Source organism: Buteo buteo, chromosome 27, assembly GCF_964188355.1.
Source record: "Buteo buteo chromosome 27, bButBut1.hap1.1, whole genome shotgun sequence".
Lineage (NCBI taxonomy): Eukaryota > Metazoa > Chordata > Aves > Accipitriformes > Accipitridae > Buteo > Buteo buteo.
In genome coordinates this window covers 4641913-4655141 of record NC_134197.1, presented here as the reverse complement: position 1 = coordinate 4655141, position 13229 = coordinate 4641913, and the positions used below count along the sequence as shown (strand labels likewise).

Genomic DNA, 13229 nt, shown 5'->3' with positions numbered 1-13229 from the left:
TGAAGTTCTTGCTGGCTGTCCTTGAAGTCTTTATTCTTGTCTTTGTTCTTTGATCTTGAAGCTTAACGGAGTTTCAATCACATGTGGTCACTTTCAACGGTGTTTGCATCTAGTGTACAGGAACATCTAGTCATAAGAGCAAAGAACTGTAAAACTTATGATTAGTTACTAGTTGATCACTTGACTACACTTCTGTAATTATCTCCCCGGTTACCCTTTGTCTGTTGTTCCAACCATAATGTTAATATATGATCATTTATCAAATCTCACTTAGCCATCTAGCAGCAAACCAGTTTTCATAGCAGGTACAAAATATCAAAACCATAAAACCGCACGAAATGTCTGGCCATGCGGGATCTCCCCGGCCGGAACTTCCCCGCCAAGCGGAACCTTCGTGCAGCGGCACCGCGTTCCCCCCGGAGCTGCCCGGCCTCTGGGGGGGGGGGGGCGCTTTGGCCGCGTACCGAGGCGGTGAGGAGCTTTGGAGCATCGGGCATGTTCACGGCGGCGGCCGAGAGTTTCCTCAAGCAGGCGAGGTACCCGGGGTGGGGGGCTGAGGTACCGGCTGAGGGCGGCAGGGCTCCCTTAGGGCTGGGGCCGGGGTCCTGCCGGGGGTACGAGGCCGGGGCTGAGGGGGGAGCCGGGCCCCGGCGCCGCCTCACCGTGGCGGGGGGCGTGTGGGGTGTCTGGGGTGCCCGCTCCTCCAGCCCTGGGGTCCCGAGGAGGGCCAGGAACCGGCCGCGGCCGAGGTCCCGACGCCCGCTGCCCCGCCAGGGAGATCCAGGAGGAGGAGCTGCGGAGATTCGCCTCCCGCGTCGCCGCCGTCCTGCAGGGCCCGGAGCTGGGCCCCGAGGCCGCGGACGGTCTCCAGAGGCTGCACCTCACCGTCGCCGCCACCAAGTACCCCCGCAAGTGAGTGGCCTTGTGTCTCTCTGTCGTTCGCAAGAAGCAAAGCGTTATTTTCTTGACCAAAAAAAAAAAAGGGGGGGGGGGGGTGGCTTAGTGCTTTAAAGAAGGCACTCTGTTTTGAAAACACCGACCTCGATAGAAGCATAAAGGGTTTTTTTTCCGTGTTAAGCAGAAGCTTACTTCCTTTTGCAGTGACAGCAACAAGTGTTTCTGTCGCTGAGGGCTCTTTCAAGCTGCGCTAAAGAACAAAATTCAGAAGGGAGGATGATAAGATGGCATTAGGCAGGGTCACTGTCAAGGGAGATCATCCCAAGAGCAAGAATATGCAGGAAATAAATGTCTGAATCTTTCCTTGCCTTGCAGTGATGCTTTACTGTGACTCTTGCAGGCTCGATGGCAAGTTTGTGGAACTGTTGCAGACAGTGCTGTGTTCGTCCAAGTGCCCTGAGCAGATTCAGGTGTTATGTGCTGCCATCCTGAGAGAGATGTCACCTTGCAATGATCTGATCCTCTCCTGTGATGAGATTCAAGATACAAAGCTCTTGAGCCTGGTATCCTCCATTCTTTTGGCTCAGGTAAATGACCTGTCAAGTCAGAAATCTTCCTTTGTCAGTATGGATTTGCTCTATGATTGTTCCCTGTTTGCTGAGCTTAAGGAGAGTGAAAATCAGTTGAAAGTATCTAGGAAAAAGTAGAAGCGTTTCCATGTTCATTTAAGGAGCCTATTTATTCTGCTTTGTGTAGGAAAAAATGGCAACTTTTTTTGTGTTCAGTATTTGATAACAAAGACTGCTGAAAATTGTGATGTATAGAGACTGAGGACCTCAAGCAGGCTTGTTACTAACTAAAAGCAAAAAGGAACACTTTGGTGCTAGCTGCTGTAATAGACTTCAAGTCAGGGCTGCTTGAACCTGTAGAGCAAAACATTTGAGAGTGAATTTATTACTACTACTTTTTCTTTTTACTACCGGTACTGGCTTTCACGTTCAAATGTAAAAAAAAAATATACGTTGAACCTATAAACGACATAGGGCTATAAATGTGGATGGCACTTCAAAGATCTAGATTCTCCATGGAGAAGAAAACATGAGGACCTTCCTGTTTTGAGTGCTGCTTGCGTTGACTGCCCTCTGGGGAATAAGCTGGAAACTTTTTTATCTTCTTCTACTTCTTTTACTATTATTGCGCCTATTAAAGATAAAATATTTTTCTGAAACTTCTCATTCTGAGTTTCACTGTGTGCTTTGAAATGCCTCCTCCATTTCTGATCACTCCTCTGACTCTTACTTAGCTAGAGGAAATGAAAACGTAGAAACAGAAAACAGTGGTGTATTACTTATGTGCTGCCTTACAAAGCACCTCTCTCCCATATCCAGCCTTGAGAGTGTCCTGCAGTTCTACAGTGTAAAAATATACCCTGTGTGTTAATTTTTGTTAGATTACAACTAAAACCGTGAAGAGCTTTTCATCTATTTTTGATGTTACTAAAACTTACTATATTTTAGCCATTTCAGTGTCACTTCTCTAACATGGGGTGCAGTGAGCAGCAGCCTCACTCGTGAAAATGGCCGCACTTCAGCAGAGCCTTTAAAAACATCTTCTGCGTGTTTTCATTTGTCACTGCTTTGGGTGGAAATCATCCTCCTTCTCTTTGTCCCCCTGCCCCCTTGGGTCTGCAAAGCTGATGTTCTTTTTGTAAAGCTTTTGGCTTTCCAGAAAACACAGCCTCTGGTGTTGCACTAGGAGCTGGAAACCTGCCGTTGATTTGAGCTCAGTCAGGTTTTCCTCTGAGCAATAAGACATGCGTCAGCAACACACATAAGTAGCCCCATCATTTGCAGTGGGCTGCAGCAGTGTATCTGTGGGAGGAGCGGGTTTGTCTCTTCTATTTTCCTTCACTGCATAGAACCCCATCCCTGAACCTTAAAACTTCCTTGTCTGTATGTTGCTTTGGTTGATTTATTCACATCTATTCATGAGAGAAGCACAGAAATGAGCCCTTGTCATGGGTGAGGGTCCCCCATGAAATTCCTCACTGGAAGCTCACCTGCAGTTTCCTGTTCCTTCTAGTGATCTGGTACAAATCTGACTATTAGATGAGGAGTGTCAGAGATTGGTGTTTGTTCACTGCCTTCAGCAGCCAGCTGTCCGAGACCCTGAGCAGCAGAGAAGGTTTACTTTTTGTTGGCATGATGACATTCATGGAGAAAGAAAACCTGTCAGAAGTCTGGGTCCACCTGTCATCTTTAACAAAGTTGTCTTGGGCAGAAGGGTTTGACGGCATCCCAGACCCACAGCTATAACAGCTTCCAAAAGAGGAAGCTGCTTTATTTTCCACATTGTGAGAATATGGACTAACCAGAGAGTCCTAGGACATGTTAAAACAGTCCATTTTCTGTTCGTAAATTTCTAATTTAACAATTGAACTCACAAACTGACCTCATGGAGAGTAGTTAGTGCTAGTACTCTCTGCTCTAGAGTTGATGGATCGTAGTGTTTAATTTGAAGACATCCATTGCAGTTGTTAATTTCCACTGCACGTGATGGTTGTCCACAAACCTGTTGTTTCATCAAAGTACCCTCCCCTCCTGGGATCTGTGAATTCACATTGCAGGAGATCTCTGTAAAATGTGGTGAGATAGCATGTGTAGTGAGTTCTTTTTATGTTTGACATTGATATTAATGCCTAATGGAAGAATTTGTATGGTATCGGTCTCTAGCACTAGTAGAAGATTATCTGCCTGGCTTTATCTGCTTTATTTTTAAGGGAAATAAGAAGGCTGAAGTGTCTGCTGTGGGGCAGCGTATTGTAAAAGTCCTCGAAAGAAGGCTGCCTGAGGGTCAGAGTGCTCGGTACCTTCTTCCTGTCCTGTCAAATGTCATCAGTCTTTCACCAGAATCTCTAACTGAAGGTAAATGTACAGGAAGGCATGAGATTACCATCTGGCTGTGATCTATGTAGTGATCAGAAGGCTCTCTGAAGGCTTTGGCTAGGAGTAAGACTGGAAACTGCTGTTAAAAGTGACATCTCTGCCACAGGGAAAGTGAACTTACTGGGCGAGATATATTCCACCACTCAAAAATGGGACTGGGCCTTCAGCTGCTTTGGCACCTTCTGGGTGCCAGTGTCTCTGTTCTGTATGGATTTCTAGCACAGTAACATGTTCCTTAGCTAAGGTCTCGAGGTGCAGTAGGAGTGTGAAGTTGTAGCTATCCTGAAGAGCATCAAGCAAAGTGAGAGACAGAAACAGAGATGTGCCTGTGTATCTGTGCAAGAGAGCAGCAAAAACAACTAGGGGTTCTCTTCATAAGAGAGGCAGGACTGTATGGGTAGTAGTGAGCGATATGCCCTGGTGAGTAAACCGAAGGAGAGCATTCCAGGCTTAAAATGGTGAGGAGCTGTGTTGTGAGCAAGAGTCTGTTTCTGGGAGTTTCCTGTGAGGTTTGCGCATGTCATGCAGTATGCAGGAGAAGCTTTGGGGAGGACGCTGGGCCAGGGTGTATGGGCTGGCTGAGCAGGCAGGACTACCTGCCTTAGCTTCTGTGTGTTCTTTGTGAGGTGTTTATGCCTTTCTCTGCAGAGCTGAAGTCAGCCACTGCCTGAATAGATTTGACAGTACCTTTGCACCTTCCTCCTAATAGCAGCTGTGGATGGAGACAAAGGAGCAAGTACCTCTTGACTGATCTGGTATCAGAAGTCCTTGATTCCAGCACTCACTCCCTGACTTTTTGTCTGAGGAAGCAGGCAAAACAATAATGAGACTGACCTAGTGGCTAGGAGTGAGAAAAGGACACAGAGCTCTGAAATAAGTGTGAGCAATCCTGGACTCTGAAGTAGTATGAGGAGGAGTATAAGGCATCCACCCTGGGGTACCAGTTTCTTTACTGATTGCTGGATCAGAGAGACAGTGATCTAAGCTGGAGGAAAAGCACAGCAATTGAGGGGTAGCAGGGGTATGTTGCAGAGGCTGCTTCTCTTCCCGACTTAGCAATGACCCCGTGACTTTTCTTGTACAGAGCAGACCAATGTAGTCAGTAAAAAGATGGCCGACTGGCTGAGGTATGCAAGTATTCATCAAGGAGTCGCTCAACCCTCTGGAGGCTTCTTCTCCAATCCCAGAACCAGACAGGTAAGTGCTGACTTGCCGTGGTCATCTCACAGGAGCATTTGTTAGTTACCTGCTGTTTCAGGTTCCCAGAATCAGCTGCTTTTGGGAAATGGTAACCTAGAAGTGCTGCTGTTCTTTGTCACTTTTTGTGGGGTAAGTGGTCAAGACACATAGGAAAGCAAAGTAGGGGGATTTATAGGTCTAGGATTTAGGAGTTCTGCTGTAGAGCCAGAGCTTTGATACTTGAAGTAGTTTTGAGGGGAGAGTCTTTTAGTGACCATGTACCTCAGAGTAAAAGTTGATTGCTAATGAGGCCTGTGTCAGAGAGTGGGAAAGTTTAGAGTGTTTCAGCTAGGAAAAGGATCCAACACAGCTGGCTTTTCTCTCTCTGGATAACTGCTCCCCTGCAGGCCCCATAGTGCATATAAATGAGGGCTACTTGTCTCTGTGGGCTCCGTGGAGTTTTCCCTGCCTTCTCACTTAGCCTCTCTCTGGGGATCTGACCTGCTGCATCTTTTCTCGCAGCCTGGTCCTGTCACAGAGGTGGATGGTGCCATTGCCACAGACTTCTTCACGGTGCTCTCAGTGGGTCAGTACTACACACAGGACCAGTGGCTCAATGTGCAAGCCTTCTCCATGCTGAGAAATTGGCTGCTGTGCTATGGGGGCAAGACCCCTAATTCAGGTATGAATTGAAGGGCTGCAGGCCAATGTGGGTTGCACCCCCAAGAGGGCGTGTGCTCTGAGATGATTAGGTGGCTGTACCAGCAACCCAGCAAGTGGCAGGAATGTGGGCAAGAGTTTAGAGCTCCTGGACTCGGACCAGGGAAACTTTGGGAAGGAATATCGCAAAACCTGCTGACTGATCCTTGCTGACCCTTCCAGGAGGAATTATTCGTTCAGTGAGTCCCCTGGTTTCAGGCAAAACCCCACGGGTCCCTGAGAAAAAAGGCCTGGGTGGTGGGAGACAGCATCTCCTTAGTGTTCTTGTAACACTTCCTTCTTCCCCAGCCTCCTTTTCTTTGCAGTGCACGTGGGGACAGACAGCTCTCTTGCTGTTGCTGGGCAGCTGTGTGGGTTACATTGCCCATGACATGAGCTGATACGTGATAACCTTTATTCTGTAGAAGACAAATCAGGAATGGACAGGTCTGTTATGTCCATGGTCTCAACTACGTCCACATCTAGTCGCCTGCTTCCCCCAAAGGAGCGTCTGCGGGAGAAAGCCTTCGAGTACTGCCAGCGGCTTATCGAGCAGAGCAACCGCCGTGAGTCTTGCCATGATCCCTCCTTGGAGTTCTCTTGGTAGTGTTGAAAATGTTTCTGGTTCACTGCCTCTTTGGGTTGGGATCTCACTCCCTAGAGTCCGCAGTCAGGCTCTAGGCGTGGGACCTGTTGCAGCTGCTGGTGCAAGTCATTGACCAGCCCTGCACTGGGGTGTTGGGAGGGACTTGGAGGCAATGGCCATGTTCTGCCTCCTACCCTTCATTTGCAGGGGGAGCTGTGGAACTTGGTTCTCGTTAGCCTAGAATCGGGATCAGTATGTGTTCCCACCTGTCCTGAAATCTGGGTTAGTGCTCAAACTGACCACCTAATGTTCCTGTTTGGACTCAGAGTTTAATGTGGACTCCTTTCTCTGGCAGGACCCCTGAAGAAAGATGATGGAGACCTGCAGAAAGCTGTAAGTACACAGAGGTGGGGCTGAAGCTCTGGGGCTTGTGGCTTCGCCCACTCTGATCTGGCTCTCTGCTCTCCTGCAGTGTCTCATTGAGGCGGTGACAATCATGGACATCATCTGCAAACAGGACTCCTCGTACGTGTACCGTGCAGTCTCCTTCCTGAAAATCCTGCACGGCAGAATCTGTGGGGATACCACTTACGCCAGGGCACTACTGCCCATTGCCCAGTTCTTCCTGAACCACAGTGAGTCATCAGCTTTCACCCCCTCCTCCACAATCCGGTCTTGCATACTCAGCACAGCCTTTTGTCCTGGCAGTTTGCTGGCTGCCAGAGTTGGTAATTCAGTCTTGGCTGTACTCTGGTATGGATGATCCCACTCCAGGAGACCCAGGAACTGGGTGTCCTGTGCTCTTTAAAAAACGTAACTGGGATTTAGCTTAGCCCTTGGAGCCCGTGTTGGCAGGGCTGCCGGGTGGGCTGTGCTCAGCAACGTGCTGTGTCCTTCCAGGCAAAATGGCAGCTGTGGACTCCGATGCAATCTACAAGCACTTATTCACTGATATCCCGGCTCAGCTCTTCCACAACCCATCACTGGCCTTCGAATTTGTCCAGTTCTGCAAAGACAACAGCCAGCTCTTCACCGAGACCTCCAGCATATTCAGGCAGAGCTTCCCAAATCTCTTCAAGGTACAACTTGCTGGAGCAGCACAGGAGAGAGCCTGCTGCACGTTCTTTTCTGTGCCCCAGAACTTTCTGTTCACGCCCCAGAGCCCTCCATGTGCCTCCATGGCAGTGCTAGGAAGAGCACAGGCAAGAAGGACTGTTACAAAAGCAAGTGTGGGTTTGAAGAGGGAAGAAGGTTCTGGGTGTGATTAGCACTGCCAGTAGAGGAGAGTCTGCGTTATTATTACTGCCAGTGGGTTGGGAAGCGCGTGGACGCAGTTAGGATACAGCACTTGGCTTCTGGAAAATTTTAATAAGCTGCAGCTTGGCAGCCACTGAACCAGCTGCCAGATGCCTGTGTTGAGCTTCCAGCAGCCTCCCAAGTTTTGACTAGACCCTCAGACTTCTCTGGTTTTGCTTTTCAGAAGTGACTTTCCCTTCCTCGTCCCTTTTGGTCAGTGTGAGAATCGTCTGGGTGTGTGATGGAGTAGCAGGGATAGTGCAGCAGTTTGTGCTTGTTCCTTGCAGTTCCTGGCATGGAACAGCCCACCCCTTATCTCTGAGTTTGTGGACCTTCTCCCATTTCTGCTGGATGCAGGCACAGCCATTGAGATCTTCCATTTGCTGCTTGACCTGCCCTGTTTGACAGCAGCTCTGGACGTCCAGCTGAGGTAATACTACCTTCCCTTCCTGTCGCTTGCTAATCAAGGTCTTGACATTGACCATAGCCTAGTACATGCTTCTCTGAGCCTCAGCTGCCCTCTGGCTGCTGCTGTCACAGAACAAGAGGCATCTGCTACAGCTGGGTTAACACAAAGCTGCACAGATGTCAGCCTGGTTTTCCTAGTCATGTGCTGTGCATAGGAATAGAAGGTGACCAGCTCTTACACTTCAGTACTGGACTGTCTTCGGGCCTCAGGGAGCTGTTGTCATTCCCCTCTCCATATCCAGCTCCAAATGGTTGCCACGTGCTGGAGTGTCTGCCGTGAGCCACCACCTCAACACAGAGGTGTGGGCTACCTGGTCTTCCCTCCCTGCTCTTACCCTTCTTTTCTGGCTTTGTTCTCCTGGAGGCATACAGAGGTTTCTTCCTGAGGTCATTAGGAACTACGAGTCTCCAGCAAGATGGGATAGGACTGGGACTGGCTCTCACTGCTGTACTTTGGCTCTTCCTTGTCTTCCCTGACATTAGCAGCTCTTTCTGGAGTGCTTAGAAAAGGGAATCATCCTAGAGGCAAGATGGTGGGCTTCGGTGGCTGAGGGATACAGAGTGCCATTTTCCCCTTTCCCAGGAGTGATAGAGAAGCAATTCTGGAACTATTGGCTGAGCCCCGGGGGGTCTAAGCTCATAATTTTCTGTCATCCTGTTTCTCTGGCTTCCAGAGGGCCTGGATTAGACCAAGTTGCTGTCTCTGTTTCAGTGGAAAGGGAGTTATGCCATTGTTCAGGATTCCAGCTATGGCCTGGCCCATTCTCATAATGCAGCACATTCTGTGTGTGTCTTCTGCTAGGTCAGGTGTTCTTCCTACCTCTGAGAGGGCTGTCATCGACCCAGCTGTGAAGCCGGTCACCTGTCTGGAAGCCTTTCGCCATCCCCTCTACAAGAGCATGTTCCAGTATCTCCTCCGCACCAAGTCTGCTCCCGAGGATGCCCCAGAGAGGTAGGAGGCTGCTGTAGGAGACTGCCACGAGGGTTTGATTCAGCCATCCAGCTCTGGGAGGCAGCACTGGGTTTACTGGGAAAGGCATAGCTGCTTTCAGCTGGGGTGAGGTGGATTTGATCTCCCCTGTGTTAGCTTTGCCAAGCACTCAAAGGCCGTGTAGAGGTACAGGGAAGGGCAGCCAGGAGAGTAGCTGGGAACAAGCCTTCAACAGTAACTCTTCTGTTGCCCACAGGTTGATTCCACTTCGGCAGCTGCTGGGATCCCTGGCCAGCAGCCCAAGAGTCGTGCAGTGTGCAGAGACTGTCCCTGTCTTACTTGAGCTCTTTTTCAGGGTGGTGGCAGAGGTAGGCCCTCCTGGGGGAATTTGGCTCCCAGTCGTGCCACAGGGATCTCTTGTTATGTGAAGAGCAGTTGTAGAAGCAAAACTGTTAAGACGCTGCAGCTTCAACAGAGGGATGCATGAGGGGAGGGTGGGATGGTCTAATACTGGCATGAACAAGCACTGAGCTAGCTACTTCATCTGGAGAAGCAGAAAAGCTCCATGGAGCAGTGTCAGGCTCCACACTGTTCTCTCAGCCAGCTGTAATGGAGGTGGGCAAGAGGAGAATGAGTGCCTGATACCTGCTTTGTGCACTGCTGCCCTCCTGCTAGATCAGGCTGTTTCTGTGCCACCTGTCTTATCTGGCTGGTTAGTTTGGGGTTTGGCTTCTATAAGTCACTGGTATTGCTGAAACAAGGGCTGTTTTCCAGTTTGCAGATGGGCCGCTGATAAACCAGCTGGTGGTGCTGCTGCTGCATAGGAGTGACCAGCTTTATGAGATCCCAGCATTTAAAGATGATGTGTACAGGTGAGATGGGACAGGAGGCCCAGCCAAGCTCCCAGCCCTTCTGCTGGCTGCAGCCTGGCATCCCAGGGCAGCCCAGGAGCCTTTTCAGTTGTGCTGCAGTCCCTGCTGTGACACATGTTTGGAGGGTACAAAATGGGGACTGCACCTTCAGCCCTGCTGGAAACATCCTGAGTGTACAGCCACTTCGCCAGTGGCTGGGTGCTGCCAGCACCTCCTCGATTTGGTGACGACCACCTTGCCCGTGGTCTGAGCTCTGCCCATCTCCCTCCTCCAGGGTGCTGAGCTCGCAGCTGGTGATGCTCTGCAGGCTGCGCCCTGCACTCGTCGTGGAACTGTCCACGGAGATTCTGGAGTTCTCAGGAACAGTCAGCAACATCCAGAACAAGGAGGCTATCTTCACCCACATGGTAAGCAGGGCCTGCCTGCTTCTGCCACAGGTTGTTCCAACTGCGGTGCAATCTGTTGGTCACTTTCCCTTTCCTCCTCTCCTCTGTACTAGCATTAGCTAATCTGATTTGCTATTCTCTAAAAATTATTCGATTCTCTTTCCTTCTGCTTGCTCTGAGCACATCTGCCTTTGCTTCAGGTCTGGGCTATTGGAGAGTACATGTCTGTGTCCTATGACAAGCGCTGCACTGTGGAGCAAATCAACCGGTTCTTTGAGACTCTAGAGGCCGTGCTATTTGAAATCACCCAGCTCCGACCACTGGCCAGCACCCCCAGCTACGCACCTCGCGCCATCAGTGTCCTTATGGCCACCTTGACCAAGTTGGCAGCTCGCAGTCAGGACTTGATCCCCAGGTGAGGAGGGATGGTGGGGAAGGGCAAAGGGCTGAAACGTGCAGATCTCGTGGGTCCCAACACAGATGTTCACGAGAATAATCAAGCTTGGCAACTGATGGAAACTGAAACAGGACAGAGGAAGCGAGCTGTGGAGGAGCACAGTTTGGGGAAGTGGGATTCATCTGCTGACTAATGCTCTGCATCAGGAGGAGGGGTTGGGGTATCATCTGGTGTTCACCTGCAGCAAAGTCTTTTGGAGTACACAGGCTTAAGTCGTGACCTTGCTGGGTGCAAAGGTCCTGTCAGCTGATGTCCATGTCCTTCTCTCCTGCAGAGTGTCCATGTTCCTGTCCAAGATGAGGACATTTGTGCAGAGCCCTGCTGTCACCTCTGTGTACTGCGAGGAGGACCTTGAGGAGATCCTTATCCGCGCAACTGAGCTCATGAACCTACTGAAAATGCCAAGCGTGGCACAGTTTGTGTTCACGCCACCTGTAGACGTGGCCAGTACACGGTTTCAGAGAGAGGTGAATGACTCCCTCCCTTTTGCCCTGAGGATAGTCACCCGTCTCCTAGAGCCAACACCTGGCTTCATGCCAGGGTGAGGGCATGAGGTATCTGAGAGGCTCCAGCCTCTGTTGTAACTCATCGGACACTGCTGACACTCAAGGCCAAGGCCCTGCTCTGAACTGGAAATGAGGAACAAATGATTGTGAATGAGACAGAAAACAGGAATAAGTAGAACTGAGGCTGCTCTTCTGGTCTGAGGCTCTTTGTATTTCCATCTCCTAAGCTTGTTTTATCTCTCCGTGGCTGGTATGGATTGAAAATCCCAGTGGATTTGTGTGAATGTGGCAGGAGAGTGAATGCATGCATTAATACCCTCCCAGCACACCATGCCCCTTTGGAGACGTACTTCTTCCCTCCTCTCCTCTGACTTTTTTTCTCCCTCCCCTTTGCCCTCGCTACACCCTGGCTATGCATTTGGTTCTTTTATTGCCTCTCTGCTTGCAGCAGATCAGCCAAGCAAAGGCCTGTGCAAGATGGAGAAAGCAGAAGTGACTCCATTAAGTCTGCTGCCAGCCCTCGCTGCTTTTCTGTCTTACCATCAGAGTGAACGTGTCAAGATCCAAGAGACAGCTACCAGACAGGAGCTTAGAGAGATTTATTGATCCAGTTTATTGTTGACACCAAGACCATTTCTTAATATACATCAGCCCCGTGTCAAACAGGCGCCATGCTGTGTTCTGTATGAGAAGTTTATACACATTCGAGCTGTACAGTATTAACAAATGGGGGAAGTAAATAAGTCCCACTGCTCCACCCAGGAGAAGCAAGCCCTCATGCACACTAGTAAATAGGGTTTATTTACAGTCTGCTTCAATACCTGACTGCACTGTGAGCAACATACAGCTCTGGGGCTGTTTCCCATCTCCAGGGGTGCCTGGAGGGTCAGGCTCAGTGGGGAGCAGAGGGTTGCATTTGGTACTGCTGGAACTTGCCGGGGTGCAGCCCCAGTACTGTCTAGTGCAAACCAAGCTTCCCCCAAGCCCTGGCTCCTGGGCAGAGAGGAGTAAGGAGTACATGCGGTTTGCCCAGGGGCTCTAAGCAGCCCTTTTCCTGCCCTACAAACCTGCTGAGCTCCATGGAGGATGACAGGCCAAGATACCTACTTGATTTAAAGTCAAGTGAATCACCAGGAGCCCAGTGGGGCTCTGAGCCTTTGCTCGCCTGCCTGGTACAGCTGAGTCAGTGGCAGGAGGGATGCGTTGTTCCCAGTGCCTGCTGGGGCAGCACCCCAGGCCAGTTGGCACGAGCATGGCCTAGCAGAGAAGCAAGGCACTAGTGTCTCGGTGAAGGTGCTTTGTCCATCTTGCCCTAGAAAACGCAGCTGCATTGAAGTCCAGTAGTGGAGTGTTTCCCCTGCGTGGATTATTTTGACATCTCTCTCCTTTTGCGAAGTGCAAGAAGCACAGAAACCAAAACTACAGCAGTGAGGTTTAATTAAGGCCAGCCCTGTTAAGCGTCCCCTTTTTAGCATCACAATCCTCAGAGCACTGTTGTGAGATGCCGTGTGAATATCTGATTTGCCAGAGCCTAGACCATGCTGGTTTAAGCGCAGGGTGTGATGTAGGGCTTTGCGGCAGGCTGTTTTAATAGGGTTCAGCTAAACTAGGTCTTGGTATCTGTCTATATGTGGAAATCAGGTCGGGTTTATCCCGTTAATGTTGCTAAAAAGCACAGGGAGGACTTGGCAGGCAGGAGGCCGGGTGTGCAGGGGACTGGCCAGCCGCACGGTGGAGCTGCCACTTCAGCTCTGCTGACAGCGTTGCTGTTGTCAGCAGATAGCAGAGCTGTTTCTGGGACATTCAAGACTGACCTTCCAAAGGGAGCCTTTTCCTGCCCATCATCACCCGGCGGCATGCCAGCAGCACACACTTCTGAGGTGCTCTGAGCTGGGCAGGGAACAGGGCGGCCTTACAATGGGCTGGCAAAGCCGGAGGGAGAGGACCAGGACACGGTGCCAAGATGTCGTTTGTCTGCCTGGGCCAGCGTCAGCCACGGCTGGGGTC

The 13229-nt window shown here is 50.4% G+C and overlaps 1 protein-coding gene across 3 annotated transcripts; it reads left to right on the top strand.

Moving 5' to 3' along the window:
* The first annotated feature begins 442 nt into the window (after positions 1–442).
* Positions 443–11880, top strand: AP5Z1 (adaptor related protein complex 5 subunit zeta 1). 3 transcript variants are annotated; one of them, XM_075058392.1, is made up of 17 exons: positions 443–536; positions 708–912; positions 1298–1484; positions 3677–3821; positions 4927–5039; positions 5544–5703; positions 6146–6286; positions 6662–6699; positions 6779–6941; positions 7207–7385; positions 7890–8032; positions 8873–9022; positions 9258–9369; positions 9776–9873; positions 10148–10280; positions 10460–10674; positions 10991–11878. In XM_075058392.1, exons 3-17 carry the CDS (start codon positions 1395–1397, stop codon positions 11259–11261), a joined length of 2151 nt encoding a protein of 716 aa, XP_074914493.1. In that variant the 5' UTR covers positions 443–536; positions 708–912; positions 1298–1394; the 3' UTR covers positions 11262–11878. The 3 variants fall into 3 exon arrangements, with proteins under 3 accessions (XP_074914493.1, XP_074914491.1, XP_074914492.1); XM_075058390.1 differs by having other exon boundaries at positions 447–536; positions 775–912; positions 10991–11880; XM_075058391.1 differs by lacking the exon at positions 708–912 and having other exon boundaries at positions 455–536; positions 10991–11880.
* Positions 11881–13229: the final 1349 nt, after the last annotated feature.